We start from the raw sequence: 20,798 nt of genomic DNA, 5'->3' as shown, positions 1-20,798 counted from the left end.
ACTGGCCATTGTTAACAGTCTGGTGCATTTTGTTTTTAATGCTTCTCTCTCCACTTTTACTCTTGCTCTGTTATTACAATTGTGTTTTGCACATGAGAAATTTTTCCCGTATGCCTTTATGATGCTTTCCCCTCGCTTAACATTATAACAAATGCACTTTGTTAGAGTTTTGTGACCTTTTGGGTAGACAGTAGAAGGCAGTGTTGGTTGGCTGTGAAGAAACGGAGCATGGAGTTGGGTCAGAGATGCTGCTGAGCTTGGAGCCCGTAACACAACTGCCTCTTTCTGAGGCTCCCTCTGCGCTGCGCCCCACAGGCAGCCCTGGGTTTGCAGCACTGTGCTGTGTTGCTCTGTGCAGACAGTTCCTTTTTTCCACCTCTGCATTAAGCAAGTCTGTTGGTGCCATTTTTCCGACAGCATTTGCTCACTTCATGTCTCTGTGTCATTGTGGTAATTCTCACAACATTTCAGACTTTTTCGTTTTATTTGTTATGGTGATCAGTGATCAGTGATCTTTAATGTTACTGTTGGAAAAAAAAATTACGACTCACTGAAGGTTCAGATGATGGTTATCATTTTTTAGCAATAAAGTGTTTTTTAATTATGGGGTGTGTGTGTATATATATATATATACACACACTTATTTTTAGACATAATGCCATTGCACATTTAATAGTGTACAGAATAGTATAAAGCATAGTTTTCATATATACTGAGAAACCAAAAACCTTGTGTGACTTGCTTTATTGGGATATTTACTTCCTTGCAGTGGTCTGGAACAGAACCTGCAATACCTCTGAGGTCTGCCCGTGTTAGGTACTTCACTTGTGTCCGTGGCTCAGTTGTTCAGTCGTGTCTGACTCTTTGCGCCCCCATGGACTGTAGCCCTCCAAGTGCCTGTGTCAATGGGATTTTTCAGGCAAGAATACTAGAGTGGGTTGCCATTTCCTCCTCTAGGTGATCGTCCTAACCCAGGGATTGAACCTGAGTCCCCTGCATCTCTTGCACTGCAGATGGATTCTTTACTGTTGAGCCATTGGGGAAGCCCAGTTACTTTACTTGGCTGTGTTACTTCACTTTCAAAGCTTCCCCAAGCTAGGTGTTGCTGTTATTGCCATTTACAGATGAGGCACCTGAGGCTTAGAAACTTGTTACAGTCACACAGTTAGAAAGAAGCCGTGTAGCCATTTTCAGAGTGACTCTGAAACCAGCAGATTTGTTTGCTTGACTACTTTGCTTTAGACTTTCATTCTAGGTCTCTCCTGTTAACTGCTATACTGCCAAAGTGAGACTTAAACAAATTGACCCATGGACTGCTGTTCCAGTGGTCTTACTATTAATATAAGTACAGTTCAGTTCAGTCGCTCAGTCGTGTCTGATTCTTTGTGACCCCATGGACTGCAGCACGCCAGGCTTCCCTGTCCTTCACCAACTCCTGGAGCTTGCTCAAACTCATGTCCATCGAGTCAGTAATACCATTTAACCATCTCATCCTCTGTCGTCCCCTTCTCATCCTGCCTTTGATCTTTCCCAGGATCGGGGTCTTTTCCAATGAGTCAGTTCTTCGTGTCAGGTGGCCAGAGTATTGCAGTTTCAACGTCAGCATCAGTCCTTCCAATGAATATTCAGGACTGATTTCTGTAGGATTGAGTGGTTTGATCTCCTTGCAGTCCAAGGGACTCTCAAGAATCTTCTTCAGCACCACAGTTCAAACATCAGTTCTTCAGGTCTCAGTTTTCTTTGTAGTCCAACTCTCTCATCCATACATGACTACTGAAAAAACCATATCTTTGACTAAATGGACCTGTGTCGGCAAAGTAATGTCTCTGCTTTTTAATATGCTGTCCAGGTTGGTCATAGCTTTCCTTCCAAGGAGTAAGCGTCTTTTAATTTCATGGCTGCAGTCACCATCTGCAGTGATTTTGGAGCCCAAGAAAATAAAGTCTGTCACTGTTTCCATTGTTTCCCCATCTATTTGCCATGAAGTGATGGGACCAAATGACAGGATCTTAGTTTTCTGAATGTTGAGCTTTAAGCCAACTTTTTCACTCTCCTCTTTCACTGTCATCAAGAGGCTCTTTAGTCCCTCTTCACTTTCTGCCATAAAGGTGGTGTCATCTGCGCATCTGAAGTTATTGATATTTCTCTCAGCAATCTTGATTCAAGCTTGTGCTTTATCCAGCCAGCATTTTACATGATGTACTTTGCATATAAGTTAAACAAACAGGGTGACAATATACAGCCTTGACATACTCCTTTCCTGATTTGGAACCAGTCTGTTATTCCCTGTCTGGTTCTAATTGTTTTTTCTTGACCTGCATATAGATTTCTCAGGAGGCAGGTAAGGTGGTCTGGTATTCCCATCTCTTTCAGAATATTCCACAATTTGTTGTGATCTATACAATTGCACTCATCTCACACGCTAGTAAAGTAATGTTCAAAATTCTCCAAGCCAGGCTTCAGCAATACGTGAACTGTGAACTTCCTGATGTTCAAGCTGGTTTTAGAAAAGGCAGAGGAACCAGAGATCAAATTGCCAACATCCATAGGATCATTGAAAAAGCAAGAGAGTTCAGAAAAACATCTATTTCTGCTTTATGGACTATGCCAAAGCCTTTGACTGTGTGGATCACAATAAACTGTGGAAAATTCTGAGAGAGACGGGAATACCAGAGCACCTAACCTGCCTCTTGAGAAACCTATATGCTGGTCCGGAAGCAACAGTTAGAACTGGACATGGAACAATAGACTGGTTCCAAATAGGAAAAGGAGTATATCAAGGCTGTATATTGTCACCCTGTTTATTTAACTTCTATGCAGAGTACATCATGAGAAATGCTGGGCTGGAAGAAGCACAAGCTGGAATCAAGATTGCCGGGAGAAATATCAATAACCTCAGCTATGCGGATGACACCACCCTTATGGCAGAAAGTGAAGAGGAACTAAAAAGCCTCTTGATGAGAGTGAAAGAGGAGAGTGAAAAAGTTGGCTTAAAGCTCAGTATTCAGAAAATGAAGATCATGGCATCTGGTCCCATTACTTCATGGCAAATAGATGGGGAAACAGTGGAAGCTGTGTCAGACTTTATTTTTCTGGGCTCCAAAATCACTGCAGATGGTGACTGCAGCTATGAAATTAAAAGACGCTTACTCCTTGGAAGAAAAGTTATGACCAACCTAGACAGCATATTGAAAAGCAGAGACCTTACTTTGCCAACAAAAGTCCGTCTAGTCAAGGCTATAGTTTTTCCAGTGGTCATGTATGCATGCGAGAGTTGGACTGTGAAGAAAGCTGAGCGCCGAAGAATTGATGCTTTTGAACTGTGGTGTTGGAGAAGACTCTTGAGAGTCCCTTGGACTGCAAGGAGATCCAACCAGTCCATTCTGAAGGAGATCAGTCCTGGGTGTTCTTTGGAAGGAATGATGCTAAAGCTGAAACTCCAGTACTTTGGCCACCAAATGCCAAGAGTTGATTCATTGGAAAAGACTCTGATGCTGGGAGGGATTGGGGGCAGGAGGAAAAGGGAACGACAGAGGATGAGATGGCTGGATGGCATCACTGACTCGATGGACATGAGTTTGAGTGGACTCCAGGAGTTGGTGATGGACAGGGAGGCCTGGCGTGCCGCGATTCATGGGGTCGCAAAGAGTGGGACACGACTGAGTGACTGAACTGAACTGAACTGAACACAGTCAAAGGCTTTGGTATAGTCAGTAAAGCAGAAGTAGATGTTTTTCTGAAACTCTCTTGCTTTTTCTGTTGTCCAACGGATGTTGGCAATTTGATCTCTGGTTCCTCTGCCTTTTCTAAATTCAGCTTGAACATCTGGAAGTTCACGGCTCACGTGCTGTTGAAGCCTGGCTTGGAGAATTTTGAGTGTTACTTTGCTAGTGTGTGAGAAGAGTGCAGTTGTGTGGTAGTTTGAAGATTTTTGGCATTGCCCTTCTTTGGGATTAGAATGAAAACTGACCTTTTCCAGTCCTGTGGCCACTGCTGAGTTTTCCACATTTACTGGCATATTGAGTGCAGCACTTTCACAGCATCATCTTCTAGGATTTGAAATAGCTCAACTGGAATTCCATCACCTCCACTAGCTTTGTTTGTAGTGATGCTTCCTAAGGCCCACTTGACTTCACACTCCAGATGTCTGGCTCTAGGTGAATGATCACACCATCATGGTTATCTGGGTCATGAAGATCTTTTTTGTACAGTTCTTTTGTATATTCTTGCCACCTCTTCTTAATATCTTCTGCTTCTGTTAGATCCATACCATTTATGTCCTTTAAGTGCCCATCTTTGCATTTAATGTTCCCTTGGTATCTCTAATTTTCTTGAAGAGATCTCTAGTCTTTCCCATTCTATTGTTTCCCTTTATTTCTTTACAATGATCACTGAGGAAGTCTCTCTTATCTCTCTTTGCTATTCTTTGGAATTCTGTATTCAGATGGGTCTATCTTTCCTTTTCTCCATTGCTTTTCACTTCTCTTTTCTCAGCTATTTGTAAGGCCTGCTCAGTCAACCATTTTGCCTTTTTCCATTTCTTTTTCTTGAGGATGGTCTTGATCACTGCCTCCTGTACAATGTCATGAACCTCCATCCATAGTTCTTCAGGCATTCTGTCTATCAGATCTAATCCTTTGAATCTATTTGTCACTTCCACTGTATAAAGCATCTGCCTGCAACACATGAGACCTGGGTTCTATCCCTGGGTCAGGAAGATCCCCTGGAGAAGGAAATGGCAACCCACTCTAGTACTCTTGCCTGGAAAACCCCATGGACAGAGAAACTTGGTAGACTACAGTCCATGGGATCGCAAAGAGTTGGACATGACTGAGTGACTTCACTTTCACTGTATAATCATAAGGGATTTGATTTAGGTCACACCTGAATGGTCTAGTGGTTTTCTCCACTTTCTTCAATTTAAGTCTGAGTTTGGCAATAAGGAGTTCATGATCTGAGCCACAGTCAGCTCCCGGTCTTGTTTTTGCTGACTGTATAGAGCTTCTCCATCTTTGGCTGCAAATAATATAATCAATCTTATTTCAGTATTGACAGTCTGGTGATGTCCATGTGTAGAGTCTTCTCTTGTGTTGTTGGAAGAGGGTGTTTGCTATGACCAGTGCGTACTCTTCGCAAAACTCTATTAGCCTTAGCCCTGCGTCATTTTATACTCCAAGGCCTAATTTGCCAGTTACTCCAGGTATCTCTTGACTTCCTACTTTTGCATTCCAGTCCCCTATGATGAAAAGAACATCTTTTTTGGGGTGTTAGTTCTAGAAGGTCTTGTAGGTCTTTATAGAACCCTTTCAACTTCAGCTTCTTCAGCATTACTGGTTGGGGCATAGACTTGGATTACTGTGATATTGAATGGTTTGCCTTGAAAATGAACAGAGATCATTCTGTCATTTTTGAAATTGCACCCAAGTACTCCATTTCAGACTGTTTTGTTGGCTATTAATATAAACTGCCCTTTAAACATTCTAAAATACAATTCAACTAGCAATTCACATCTAAGACCAGTGTTGGTGATTGATAAATCCCTCTAAAGCATACTTGTGTGTTATTTTCATTCTTTTGAATTAGGGAAGAAACCCCAGAGAAAGGTAAATAATAGAAAAAAGAATAAAAAATTCTCCTTTTAATGCCTGTGGTATAAAAGTTCTTTTTATTCACATTGACATATTTTATTCCTTTGAGAATTAATCACATTAACTCTGGTTTAGAGGAAAGAGGTTTTATCTTTTAAGATTAGTTTATGATTTTGGCTACAGTTTACATGTTTGTTTCATCTAGAAAAACAATGAAAATATGATATATGTATTATTTAGTTTATTTTTTAATGGGGCAATAATTATAAAGACTGATTGTAAGCATATTTACTTATTAAAAGTAGAATTACACATCTCTAGAGCAGTCTGGGCTTCATATGAGTTAATCTTAGCTTAGAAAATATATTATTTTTTCAAGATAATTTAATTATTTATTACTCTTTGCTTTTTGCTGAGTTGTGCTGTGTGGGATCCTAGTTCCCAGATCAGGGATCAAACCCATAGCCCCTGCAGTTGGAAGCGCAGAGTTCTAACCACAAGTTCCATCCCTGTTAGAAAACAGAAATGTGTTATTGACCCAACTTCTTTTTTCTTTTCCTGTACTTTGGGAGTGGGTGAATAACCCTAATCTGGAGACAACCTTAGATATAATGGTGGCTATGCAAAGCAAAATATGTTAATAAAATATCACAAAGATGTATCCTTTCCGCCACAAAAAAAGGTACATGAAGAGTCTGGTGAAACAGTCTAGTTACTTATATTAATATTATACCAACGTCACTTTGTCAACTTTGACCATACACCATAGTTACGTAAGATGTCACCACTGGGGGAAGCTTAGTGATGGGTAACCAGCACCTGTACTATTTTTGCAGTTTCTCACGAGTCTGTAGTTGATTACAAATAAAACTTGTCAAAAACTTCATCAATTTGGAGCAGTTTGAAAAATAATGTTATAAACATGGTATGGAATCCTCAGGTACTAGAGAGATGGATTTATGAGTACTAACATGGGAGGAGGGAGCCCCGTGCCAGATTGTAGAGCAAAAACGGCAAGTTGTCTCTCCATATTGATAGTCCATATAGCGAGTATCCATTTTTGTAAAACAAAAGTCTTCTACAACAAAAGCTGTATATTCGTAGAGCATAGATAAAGGCCTTGAAAGATTAGACACCAAATGTTGACACTGATGACCCCTAGGGAGAGGGAGTTGGGAATGAGGGCATGCATATTTTACTTGATACATGATGGTATTGTTTGAACTTCTGTCCAAAGGCACTTCTTATTTTTATAATTTTTATAAAAAGCAAATATATAACCAAATAAGTGTAGGGGCCTAGTGAAACTTTAAGTTCTGATGTGTCTGTAAATATATATTCTGAGCGGCAAGTTTTTTAGTGTTTTATCTCAGCCAACAATAGGCTTGTTTCGATCTCAGACTGGTTTGAACTGTTGTTTCTTTTGTTCTTGCCAAAAGTAGTCAATTCTGTCACTTCTCTGGAAAAAAAAAATTAATAACCGCTAATAGATCTTCCTGGGGTCTATAGGCATTTGGCTCTGTGGACACTTAGGGTAATGACAGTGGAACCTTTTTTGTTTTTTGAGTTATATTCTTGGATGCATTTTTAATGTATTCATCTCCTGTGAAAAGAGAGCTTTTAAGGCATTTGTCTTAATGGCCAGAGCATTTTGTCCCTATGTTAGCATTTGTCCTATTTTGTCTTTTCAGAAGTGCTGGACCAAGGTTTTTTCATTCGTGTGTGTGTGTGTGTGTGTGTGCGCACACATGTGTGTGTATGAGATAGAGAATAAGCCGCCCAAGGGCATGGATTTCTGTCTTGATTTCCTCACTGCCCTATTCCCAGTGCCTAGAGTAGTGGCTTATTGGAAATGACCCTGATGCTGGAAAAGATTGAGGGCAGGAGGAGAAGGGGGCAGCAGAGGATGAGATGGTTGGATGGCATCACTGATGCGATGAACATGAGTTTGAGCAAACTCAGGGAGATGATGAAGGACAGGGAATCCTGGTGTGCTGCAGTCCATGGGGTTGCGAAGAGTCGGACACAACTTAGTGACTGAACAACAGCAATAACATTACTGTTGCTTCACAGGCAGGTGTTGAATGAGTAATTATTTGTGTGTGTGTTGAGGAGTATCAATGTGATTGTTATAAGAGTATCTCTTTTTCAGCTTTCCCAGGAACCACTTTGATACTGTTCTTCCTGAATGACTTTTCAAATATTGAATCCCCTATGAATGGGTTAGGGAGGCCTTTTGTGACATTGTCAGTTTTATCATCAGTTGGGATGCTCTGGCTGCAAGGAACACTTAACTGGCCCTACAGAGATAACTCAGTGTGTTCTCTTGAATAACAAATGGCCCTGGGCCAGGCAGGTTCTGTTCTCTCTGCTCTGCCATCACCAGATAGCAGCATGGTGGCTGTAGCCATTCCAGGCATCATGCCCAGACATGGCAGAATCCAGAGGCAGGAAGATCGGGAGTCTTCAGTTCCTCCAGTTCCTGTTTAAGAACAGGAAGACTTTCCTCTAAGCCCCCATCTCAGTAGCAAGAAATCGGTCATGTGCCCTGTCTAAACCCACCACTTGCAAGGGGAAATGAGACCACCGTGACTGACTTGGGGCTGTGTTAGTTTGCTTAGTATATTCAGGCAGCTGTAACAAAATACCACATAGTGGGTGTATTATAAACAACAGAAGTTTATTTCTAATGGTTCTGGAGGCTGGGAGTCCAAGATCAGGATGCTGGCAGATACAGTATCTGGTGAGGGCCTACTTCCTGGTTCATAGATTTTATCTTCTGGCTGTGTGCTCACATGGCAGAAGGGACAAGAGAGCTTTCTAGGGCTGCTTTTATAAGGGCACTGATTCCATTTATGAGGGCTACACCCTTAAGACCTAATCACCTCCAAAGGCTCCACCTTCTAACACCACTAACTTGGGAGTTAGTGGTGATTCAGATATTAGCAGGCTTCCTTGATAGACTGAGTGGCTTTAAACAACAGAAAGTTATCTTCTCACAGTTTTGGAGGCTGGAAAGTCCAAGATCAAGGTCCCAGCAGGGTTGGTTTGTGGCGAGACTTTTCTCCTTGGCTTGCAGACCAGTCTTCTCACTGTGTCCTCGCCTGGTCTTGTCATCTGTGCACGTGTGTCCCTAGCCTCTCTTCCTCTTCTTATAAGGACAGCAGTCCTATTGGATTAGGGCTGCGCCCTTATGACCTCACCTGGTATTAACTCCTTTAAAAACCGTATCTCCAAACACAGTCACATTGCGGGTTAGGGCTTCAACATATGAATGGGGGGAACATAATTCACTCCAGAACAGGACCCAACCTGATTTTTGTTGGACAGAGACAGAAATCTGAATAAAATAGGGGTTCTAGGGTATTGATAGTATCCCCACAATCAACAGTCACCTTAATTATTCAGGGACACCCAGGACACAGCTCAAAAGAGTGGAATTGCACTAAAAAAGACTCATTTTATTTTTTGATATCCAGGCCAGACTTAGGTACAAATCTCATTTCTGCCACTTAGTAGGAAGTGGCTCAACCCAGCTGAGTTTTGGCTTCCTCATCTGTAAAGTAGGGATAACAGACATGGTCTCAAAGGCCATTGTGAAGAGTGAATGGGAAAACGTATATACAAGTGAAAGTGAAAGTCGTTCAGTTGTGTCTGACTCTTTGCGACCCCATGGACTATCAGTCCATGGGATTCTCCAGGCCAGAATATTGGATTGGGTAGCCTATCCCTTCTCCAGGGGATCTTCCCGACCCAGGAATTGAACCAGGGTCTCCTGCATTGCAGGTGGATTCTTTACCCATTGAGCTACCAGGGAAGCCCCGTGCCTAGTGCTGGGTGCCTGGTGAGTGCTCAGTGTCAAGGCTACTGTTCTCAGCTCTTTTGTCTTGGGATTGACCTTGTCTGTGCCTTTTGAAACTTTCCCCAAACCACTGCACTACGGGATACTTCTTTCTATTGATTTTCTTAACAACAAGAGCTCTTTTAAAGATGCATAATTGTCCTAAGATAGCTCTAAAGCCATTAATAGTATTCCAATGAGTAAAACATTTATTTTCTTTTGGGGAAAAAAATGCTTCAAAATGCATTTGAGAGGAAGTGTAGTGAAGCACATGGCCTTTGATGCCAGACTTCCCAGGTCACGTCCAGCCCACCATAACTAGCCATGTCATCGTGGCCCAGCCATGTTGCTGTTCAGTAGCTTGGTTTCTCATCTGTGAAATGGGAGAATTGAAGCCTGCCTCATAGGGGTTGTGAGAAGTGGCAGCATGACTGTCAAGTGCTTCTCCCTGTGACTGGCCCAGTGTTATTCATTTTACTTAGAGTTCCACAGGCACCTCGTGAAAGGGGAGGAACACTGGGGGTCTAGAAGAGGTGGAAAGTAAAAATGAAAGTCGCTCAGTTGTGTCTGACTCTGTGCAACCCCATGGACTATACAGTCCATGCAGTTCTCCAGGCCAGAATACTGGAGTGGGTAAGCTGTTCCCTTCTCCAGGGGATCTTAGGAGAGGTGGGGAGTAAAGCAAATTTCATTCTTACTGGTACCCTAGAGCACAGGCGGTACCACTCTCATTGTCCTGTAGGAATCTGCAGGTGGCATGGTACCACCTGTATCATCTGCCTACAGATGAAGAAAAAGTAGTTGGTGAGACTGGATTTGAACCCAGCGGTGCATGAGCCCAGGGCCCTAGCTCTTACCCATTATGCTAAATGCCACAAGAGTGAACTTGTTTTCTCCTCCATCCTCCCCATGCTACCAAACACTGAGAATTATAGAAATGGGTATGTAAATGACTACCTTTATTTTAGAGTATTACTTTGCAAATCTGCTCATGAGAAGTGTTACTTTAGATCCCCCAACTTGATGGTTTTTATTATTTTTCTTTAATTAGGCTCTGCTAACAGAGATGATGGAGAGATGTAAGAAGCTAGGAAACAAGTAAGTATTTTGAAATTCATAAAGCCTGTGTTTGAAAATAGAGTCAGTTGCTTTTTTTTTTGAGCTTGGCATGCTTGCATGGGCAAGAGGCCTACAGAGCAGCAGGATAGCCCCTGACCTCAAGAATGCTGGAGTCCAGTTGCCTGGCTTCTGATATTGGCTCCACTCTTTCTTAGCTTTATGACCTTGGGTCACTTGCTTTGACCTTTCTGTGTCTTCATCTCTTCATCTGTAAATTGGGTATAATAGCAGTGCTTTCCCTGTGGGGCTGTGATAAGTGATAAAGTCAGGATAAACTTGAGTTCTTATCTTCTAGGCATAAGAGGTTTCTCCTCCACTCTGCTTTCAGTGGTAGATGGGGAGCCTGGAGTGGGTTTTCTTTACCACTGTGTCCCTAGGTCCTGGAACAGTGCTTTTCATAGGAGATGTGGATGTATATTTGCAGCTTGGATCAGTATTGTTACTTAATGTTTAGTTTTATTAGTGCACTGAAGGCTCCCTCCATTTCTTCTGTTTAAATGGATTTGATTACTTTCTTATTTACTATCCATCCATTGATCTGTGCACCCATTCACACATCCATCCACCCATCTTCCATTCTTCCAGCCAATTGAATATTTATCAAGCTCTGAATATGCACAAAACACTGTGTCAGTCTCTAGAGGTTGCTTTTTTACTGCGATCTTTTTTTTCCCCCAACGCTACCATTAAAGGGCTGTCAGTCATCTTTTCTAACAGCATACATCCTAAAATGAAAGCGACTTTCTTAAAGGAAAGCTCTGCTGACGTGGGGCATATGTGTCTTGCAGTGCCTTGCTGTTGAACTCCGTGATGTCGGCTTTCCGGGCTGAGTTCATTGCTACAAGGTCCATGGATTTCATTGGCATGATTAAGGAGTGCGACGAGTCTGGTTTCCCCAAGGTAGGCTCTTGACTTAATCCTTGGTGGAGAACAGATAGGCAACGTTTGCCTGACAGCTCTCCAGGGAGAGGGAATCTGGTGTCGGGGGCAGCTCGGGCCAAGAGGAAACCAGGTGAAGTCTGTGTTTCTGAAGAGTGCAGAGGAAGACGAGTGAGCGACGGGTTGAGAGACACATGTAATTGCTGAGAGTCAGGTTTCTGTGAGTCCTAAATCTACCCAGTTAGCTCACTATGAAGTATTTGGGAAAAACTTTGGTCTTACACCTTTAAAACTGTGTCTTCATCCATTAATTATGCAAAGGTTGTCCAGGAGAATAGTATGGCCCACAGGTTGGACCAGTACACAGAGCCAGCTCTTTGTTCTGACCTTCTCAGTCTAACTTGCATAAGTTTGTGATAGAACTTCAGAAAATGGTCGTTGGAAGATTAACCTTGAGATAGGCCGACTGTGACAGCCTTTTCCTTTATTTTCTTAAGTTACTCTGATTTTTAATTTCTGAGATCATAATGTTTGCTATATTTCTTAGCATCTCCTTTTTCGCTCCCTGGGGTTAAACTTGGCCTTGGCTGATCCTCCTGAGAGTGATCGACTTCAGATTCTCAATGAAGCTTGGAAAGTTATCACTAAATTGAAAAATCCACAGGTGGGTGACAATTTAGACTTTTGACTGCTTTGTGCCCAAGTTATGTAGTATGCTCTTTCTTTAAAAAATTTCTCTGTCAACTCATCATTCTTATTTTTTAAAAAATGAAATCTACTCCTTTTAACTGTATTGTTTGTCAACCTGTAATGGAGAACTTACAACTTTAAAGATCTATTTCTTGATTTTTGTGTCCCTATTATGTCTTATTCTTGTGGCCTTAAGATGAATGAGAAATGTAAAATTATGAATACTTGAAACTTGAAAAGACCTGTAGCTCTGCAAAGAGCATTCTAAGTGCAGCAATCGATAGCACCGTTGACCCTTGAATAAGATGGATTTGGACTGCACAGATCCACTTATACGTGGATTATTTTTTTTCAGTGGTAAATACCATGATATTATACAACTGTTGGTTGGTTAAATGCATAGAAGCGAAATTGCAAATACAGAGGAATCATGGATACAGAGGGCTGACTATAAGTTACACATAATTTTTGACTGCATAGAGGATCGGTGTCCCTAAACCCTGTATTGTTTAAAGGTCAAATTATATTTGGATTTGAAAAAACAATTTATTGAGATAACCCTAAATTGAAGATCAGCAGTCAAGCCAGTAATTAGCAAAAGGGAATTCCAATTTCCATCCCTTGAATGGACAGCTGAAGCCTCTTTCTCCCCATACTTCTGACATGGAAAGTCTTAGGAGGAGGAACCAACTGATTTTAGTTGCTATAATGCATGTAGTCGGAGAAGGCAATGGCACCCCACTCCAGTACTCTTGCCTGGAAAATCCCATGGACGGAGGAGCTTGGTAGGCTGTAGCCCATGAGGTCGCTAAGAGTCGGACATGACTGAGCGACTTCACTTTGACTTTTCACTTTCATGCATTGGAGAAGGAAATGGCAACCCACTCCAGTACTCTTGCCTGGAAAATCCCATGGATGGAGGAGCCTGGTGGGCTGCCATCTATGGGGTCACACAGAGTTGGACACGACTGCAGCGACTTAGCAGCAGCAGCAGCAATGCATGTAGTGCTGGTCATCATTTTGTAGGTTTGGTTTTTATGCCTCACTTCCTTTTAGGGACCATGCCAGCAATTTATGTGGGTGCCACTAGGGAATGGTATTGGCTGTCTTTGTGGCCAAACTTCACCACACTCTGCACTTCTTCTGTCCTATGTACCTGTTCATTTGGTTTGTTGTAACAGCATATAATAGACCATGTGGCTTCTATACAATAGAAATTTATTTCTCACAGTTCTGAAGGCTAGAAGTACAGAGTCAGGGGGCCAGCATGGTTGGTTGGAGAAGGAAATGGCAGCCCACTCCAAGATTCTTGCCTGAGAAATTCTGTGGACACAGCAGCCTGGCGGGCTACAGCCCATGGGGTTGTAAAGAGTCAGACATGATGTAGCAGCTCAACAGCAGCAACATAGCATGGTTGGGTTCTGATGAGGACCCTCTTCCCGGTTGCAGACTGCCAGCTTCTCCTCGTCACATGGCAGAAAGAGGGAGGAAGACCTCTGGGGTCCCTTTTACAAGGGCACTAATTCCATTCATAGGGTCTTCACCCTCGTGACCTAACCACTGCCCCAAACCCTACATCCTAATATCATCACATTAGGGGCTAAGATTTCAACATACAAACATTCAGACCATAACACAACAAGTAAGTGAATATTGGAGGTAGCATTTGATTGGATCATTTATTGAGAAGGAAGTGTTAAAATGAACCCCGTTATAAACCCCTTACTGGGTATTTCCCTGGTGGTCCAGTGGCTAAGACTATGTTCTCCCAATGTGGGGGGCCCGGGGTTTGATCCTTGGTCAGGGAACTAAATCCCACATTGCGCAATTAAAAGATCCACATGCTGCAACTAAGACTTGGTCAAATAAATAAATTTTAAAATAAGCCCTTGTTAATCACCACATTTATGATAGCGTATTAAGAACAGTGGTATAATTTAGAAAAATTAGAAGCTTATTTACACCATTGTGTACCTATGTTGTGCTTAGCCATGTCTGACTGTTTGCTTCATGGAGTATAGCCTGCCAGCCTCCTCTGTCCATGGAATTTTCCAGGCAAGAATACTGGAGTGGGTTGCCATTTCCTATACCTATGTTCAGCAAAATCCTTGTTAAACTCCAGCTATTGAAATTCCCTGTTTAACTTAAACTGGTAATGAAAACAGCTTATTTAGGATATTTAAGTCAAAAGCCTCTGGGCCTCTGGTGCCTATACTGCAGGACTTAAAAACAACCTTGCATCAAAAGCTCATAATAACAATTTTCTCCAGATTTTAACTTCATACTCTCCTCATTAAGTCCTTCTTAGCACTTCTGTTAGACCTTAGAATGTTCCTGTCTTTACTTGTGTGAATGAGATAACTGTTTTCTCCCCTCCACTTTCTTCTTTGTTTTCCATGGAGTGTCAGAACAGAAGAGGCATCCTTGCAGACTCTTATTTTTCCTTTCTTTTTTGTTGGCTGCGCCTTGTGGCATGTGGGATCTTAGTTCCCTGAACAGGGTTCGAACACATGGCTTCTGCATTGGGAGCATGGAGTCTTAACCATTGGACTGCCAGGGAAGTCCCAGATTCTGTTTTTCCCTGGACATTTTTTCCCATTTGCCTGTTTTCTGGAGCATACAGCCTTACCAAGTTGATCATCACCGTTTCCATGGCCATCTCATTATCTTTCCTACTTGAATCTAACACATCCTTTCTTACCTAAAACCTTTGTGCTTTCTTAACCCTTTTACAACGTATGTACATCTCCCCTCTCTAGGACAAATGGTTTGTTTTTAAAGGCAGGAGGCCTTTTTTTTCTCAGTATATTCAAATGTCGCATCTTAAATAATGTTTGAATTTTCAACCAGATCTGTGGTCCTTGAGATGTGATGAGTACTCCCCACCGTTATCTCTGCTCCCCTGCAGTTCTTCCCGTTCTCCAGGTGGGGCAGAGCTTCCCAGATTTCTGTTTTGGCCCAAGTAGTCATTCTGGAATGAAAGTCTAATTAGTTTCAGGCAACTTATGTTTTCTCATCTCACCTCTCAGGGGTAGAATCTATCAATGGGCCAGGGTTTTCTGTATGTGACTGTTGAAATCCCTATCAGTAGTTTCAGAGCCCTTGAAGGAATTGGTACATTATGAGTTTTTGCCATATGGTCAATTGTAAAGCCGTCTTTGCTTTTTCTTTGTAGGACTACATTAATTGTGCTGAAGTGTGGGTGGAGTACACCTGCAGGCATTTCACGGTATGTGTACTGTGGTATTGTTTTTGTGGTATTGTGTGCTGAATATTTTTTTCATGTTCATAATTGTGAATAAGTCTAGCATAGACCTTTATGCATTTTGTGATGCTAATTATCCTTAATTTATGAAAATTGCACCTTTTTCAGTATAATGTAATGAAGTATTAATATGTGAACTATAACAAAAGGGTTCACACTTACATGTAAGTTTGGGAAATACTACATTTTACAAAGTTAAGCAGATTTTTTTTTTTTCACCACCATACAGCTTAGATGCTTAAAGTTCCTTGTGACTTTCCACGGAAGTCTAGTCAGCAGTGTTTCCCAAACATATTTGATTTGCTTGTAATTTAATTTTTTTCTAAGCAAGCAAAGATGCTGCTTTGCCTAGGCCCACACTGGAAGCTCAGCTTGGGAAATACTGGTCTTGTCAATGAGCAGAGACTTTAGAAGCAGGTGGAAGTGGTTTCAAATCCTGTTGCCAGGTGTTTATTTTAATCAACTTTAAAAAATATTGAAGTTTAACCTATATGAAGAAAGCTTACAGAAACAGTAAGTTTGCTGTTCAGTGAATCTTTACTGATACACCCAGGGAATCATGGTCTAGATAAAGAAATAACTCCCCATCCCCACCCCAACCTGAAGCCCCCCCATACTTTCCTCTCAGTCATGGCTTTGGAAGTTGAACATAAACACCATTTGGCCTCTTACCTCCAGAAATGGGTTTTGCCTCATTTTGAGCATTATTGTAAATGTTAGTCTGTTAATTTTCTTTCTTTCATCCAGTTTTTGTTTTATGGAAACTTCTAGCACATGATCTCCCTTGTACTCATTACCCAGAAGTGACCAACTTATGACAAATGTTGTTTCATTTGTGCCTTACCCCTTCTCCCCCCACCCCTGGATTATTTTGAAGAACAGCTTAATCATCGTGTTTCACCAGTCAGTATTTCAGTGTATGGCTCTGATATAGAATTTCCTTTTCTGAAACAAAATCTCAATATATTATCCTAACCGAGAAAGTTAATAATCTTTTAATACCATTGAAACCTGATATTCCGATTTCCCCTAGTTTTCTCATAAGTTTTTCATACTTTGTTCAGTCAGGATTAAAATGGGCCAAGCCACATACATTGTAAAACACTTTGAGTCCTTTTAACCTTTAAGTTCCCCTCTTTTCCCCTCTTTCTTTCCTTCCCTCCCTGTTCCCCTCCTTTTTGACTCTGTTATTTATTGAAGAAATCGGGTCCTTTGTCCTGCAGAGTTTCCCAGTCTGGACTGGCCAAAGGCATCCCTGTGGTGGTGTTAGCATGTTCTTCTGCCTCCAGCCTTCCTGTAAATCGGCTGTTAGTTCTGGAGACAGGAGACTTCATCAGCCTTGTATTTGACTTTCTGATACCATGGCTGCTGATGTGGTGCTTCTCCTGGAAGGCTCATGGTATCTGGTTGTTTCTCCATAACACGAGCGGCCACCAAAGTGCGTTCATCTCATGGTTTATCATGGGTTGCAAAATAGTGATTTTCAGAATTATTATCATTTCTCCTGTATTTGTTAGCTGGGGTACGTATTGATATGAAGAGAAACTTTTCACGCCACATATTTGGTTACCCTGAGGTACAGTTTGTACAGAAAGGCAAGATGCTCATTTTTGTCCTTCTTACTTCCTAGTTTTTAGAATGAGTCAATCTCCTAGCATCCCCAGAGGTGACCAGTGAGTGGTAGTTGCTGTTGGTATCTTTAGGGATTCTTGGGTTGAAATATATTTGCTCTGTATCAATCCTTGCAGTTATATTATTCTTACTGATGCTCAGTGGTCCCATCTTGATCCAGTGAGTGCTTTATTAGGTTGGCTTCTGAGTCCTGACATATTCTCTGTAGTCCTTGATACCTTCTTTGGTTTCTATATAAGGTGCTCCAGCCTCCCTTGTACTTTCTTATCCCACATTTGGAATCAGCCCTTTCTCTAAGAAGCTTTGGTTCCTTTCATTGCCAGTGTCAGATTTTTTTTTTAGTGCTGTGACACTGGCTAAGCCATTTAACTTCTCTGAGCCTTAACTTCCTCATCTGTAAAATGGGGATAATGATGTCCATGCTGGGGAGTTTAATGAGCATTAAACGAGTACATACTGGCGACTGTTTAGATGGTGTGCTATGTGCCAGGCATTTTACCTCTACGCTGCACGGCTTTGTATCGACCTTGTCAGTAAACTTCACTGTTCCGGTTATACAGACCAGACATCAGCTTGCTTTTTCTGTAGAAGGCCACTGTTTCTGTATTTGAGACTCTGTGGACCATGTGATCTCTGTTATGGTACACGCGTCCGTCATTGCCACTCACTGTACATGAAGCAACCGTAGACCAAACATGAGTGAGTGTGTTCTAGTAAGTTTTATTTATGCGCACTGAAAGTTGAAGCTCATACCTTACAATTTTGCCTTACAATTTTCCTTGTCACCAAATATTATTCTTTTAATGTGAATGTAAAAATCATTCTCTGCTCCTGGGTTGTATGAAAACAGGTACCAGGGTGGATTTAGGCTGTAGTTGGCCGGCCCCTAACACAGCTGAGAAAAGTGCGGTGCAGTGGGCAGTGGGTCACCCAGCCCGTGCTCTTCTCGCAGAGCCTCGCTGCTCTTTGCAGCACCGGGGAGGGGCCCAGGGTGGGCGGGCAGAGAGTGGCACGTTGGATTTCACCAGCACTCAGGGAAAGCTGGGACAGTAATACTCCAGAACCCTGAGATTGGTGTTTCAGTCCTGACTTGGTGCAGACATAGATGTCTTTAGGGCTGTAATATGGGTGGAATTTTCCCTCTGACATTACTTGTAGCAGAGTAGTTGAAACTGTTCCTTGGAAGGTGTGTGCTATGCTCTGAAAATGTTAGTTCTTTCTACCAAAAAAATGGTCAACAACTGTCATTCAGTGTCTAATACAGGTCTGCTTTTTCCCCCTCTAAGAAACGAGAGGTGAATACTGTTTTGGCCGATGTCATCAAGCACATGACTCCAGATCGTGCCTTTGAAGACTCCTATCCTCAGGTGACAGCTTTATATTTCTCATTTCTACATTGTTAGGAATTTTATTCTGTTGCATTAAGTAAGTATTTTGCATGGGGGTCAGGCTGTCAAGTCTGCCACGTCCCAGCCGTGTGCCCTTTAATCAGTTACTTTGTCTTGCTGTGCCTGAATTTTCTTACCTGTAAAAATGGGAAAAATAGCAGTCCTATCAGAGTGGTTGTGAGAATTGAGTGAGGTGTGATGTGGGATGTACAGCTACTTGGCATGAGTAAGTAAGATGGCTATGTTCTTCAGTTAAGCTAACCTTTTATTTGGAAATAAATTCAAATTTTATTGGGAAGTTAAAAGAATAGCTCAGAAAACTCCCATTATCTTTTACCCAGATTCACTAACTGTGAATATTTGCCATGTTTACTGTATCATTATCATTGTCTGTATACATATGCACACATATTCCTACATGTGTATGTAAAATTTTTTAAAACCAGTTGAGGGTAAATTGCATACGTCATGCCATTTTTGCCTCTAAAGAGTTCAATTAGTATTTCCTAAGAACAAGGACATCCTCCTTTATAACCAGAGTTTAGTTTATCAACTTCAGGGAATTTAACATTAATATCTTACTTTTGCCTCTCCACAGTCCATATTCCAATTCTGTCAGTGGATTCAGTGTCCTTAATAGCAGATTTTTTGTTTCCCCTCTAGTACGAATCTAGCTCAACTGTAAAGTAACTTCAAACCTAATTAAGATTTTATTTTTTATTTGAAAACATGATGTTCTGTACTTATCGCCTATGATTGGTTGGTGTCCTGAGTCACTATTATATATAAGAAAATTAGTTCCATATTCTTGTACAATTTTAGAATTCTTACATTTTACTCATTTAAGAATTGTTCACCACTTGCTAATTAAAATGGCTCACTATTACAATTTACTGAGCAGCCACTAACTATTTGTTGATGGAATGAAAAACGACACAGGTGTGCACAGCAGGCTTTGGTCAGTACAGTAGGGTAAATAAAATGTGTAGAGAAGATAGGTCATGATTTTGTGGGTGGTCAGGGTCTCGGGCTCATATGAAGACTGATGTGCGTTAAAATTTTAGTTGGGGAATTCCGATAAGACCTTAACTGCCAGTGACCCAGTTCACCAAAACTTGAACATAATAATTTTAATGCCATTCATTCCTAAGAGACAAGGGAATTATACTATACTGTGATTCTGTTATATGCAAAAGCAACTTATAAAAGATGCCCAGGGGTGAGCCTATGTTCCAGACAGCTACCCATATTGATTGTGAGCCCTTTGTCTTCAGTGGGGGCCACATCAGGAAATTAAAACTGCAAGAGTCTGTGAAGAATTAGCTTACTCCAGGTCTAGGATAGGGAAGGTGCAAGGTGAGCCTGAAACATTTTCTTGTGCCAGGAAGTAAGGAAGAACTGCTGCGGGCAGGTGAAATGAGCACAGGAGCAGCTTTAAAGGGGCTGTCATGGGCCCCGATTGAACATCAAAAGAAATAAATACAATAACGAATTATAATCCATTGAGTAAAATAGGAATGCAGGAGTTGGCCTCTATGATGAATAGGTAAATAAATAGATAGATTAGGGGTAAGGCAGATAAGGGTGCCATCAGCGAAATGTGAAAGAAATGGTAGAGTTGAAAAATCACTGTTTGCAGCCATCTCAGTAAAGACAAGAGTCATTCTTCATCCTCAGGCAAGAATCATCAATGAATGCTAAATCTGGAGGGGATGTTTGATGAGGAGCAGGATATTTTTGTATCTCTTCCTGTAGAACGAGTGTTAGTTGTAAGGGGGAGAATATTGACTCTATGGTGGAGAATTTGGACAGCCATTGACAGTCAAAATCCATATCAGCAAGTGGGATATCGCGTGCTTCCAGATACAGTACCCTGAGAAAGACACAGCATCATCCATGTAGCATTCCAGTCAAGAATGCATGGCTGACTCTAATCAGGAGGTAACACTAGTCACGTCCAAATTGAGTTGCATGCTAAAAAGTAATAGCCAAAGCATTACCAAATCATTGGCATCAGCGCTACAAAGGTTAAGGAACTGTTTCAAATCAACTATAGAGACATGAAAACAGAATGCATTGCATGATCCTGAACGGAATCCTGTGCTGCAGAGTGGAAAAAATAACGCTGTGAAGAACGTACTGACACAACTGGCAAGACTGGAATACAGATGATAGATTAAAGTGTTAAAGTTATATCAGCATTAACTTTTCTGAATTTGATAATGGCAAAATGGAAATATCAGAGAATATGTTTATTCTTGGGAAATACAAATGAAGTATTCAGGGGTGAGGGACATGACACATGCAAGCTATTTTAACATGGTTCAGGAAAAATGTAATATGTCTTACTACATAGATAGGATAATAGAACAAAGTTCAGTTCAGTTCAGTTCAGT

The 20,798-nt window shown here is 41.4% G+C and overlaps 1 protein-coding gene across 6 annotated transcripts in view; it reads left to right on the top strand.

The window, feature by feature from the left end:
• The window catches only part of VPS35L (VPS35 endosomal protein sorting factor like), a 138,187-nt gene that overhangs the window by 58,011 nt on the left and 59,378 nt on the right, over positions 1-20,798 (top strand). For all 6 annotated transcript variants that reach the window (XM_086375518.1, XM_086375520.1, XM_086375519.1 and 3 more), the window contains 5 exons: positions 10,481-10,527; positions 11,337-11,448; positions 11,975-12,091; positions 15,293-15,346; positions 18,301-18,381. In XM_086375518.1, coding sequence (XP_086231644.1) covers positions 10,481-10,527; positions 11,337-11,448; positions 11,975-12,091; positions 15,293-15,346; positions 18,301-18,381 — 411 coding nt within the window. The remainder of the gene's footprint in view (positions 1-10,480; positions 10,528-11,336; positions 11,449-11,974; positions 12,092-15,292; positions 15,347-18,300; positions 18,382-20,798) is intronic.

This window comes from Bos grunniens, chromosome 25 (assembly GCF_055505025.1).
Source record: "Bos grunniens cultivar Pamir isolate PY7600 chromosome 25, Bosgru_T2T1.0, whole genome shotgun sequence".
In the NCBI taxonomy this organism is placed as follows: Eukaryota; Metazoa; Chordata; class Mammalia; order Artiodactyla; family Bovidae; genus Bos; species Bos grunniens.
Note: the sequence above shows the minus strand (reverse complement) of the source record. Positions and strands in the feature narration are given on the sequence as shown.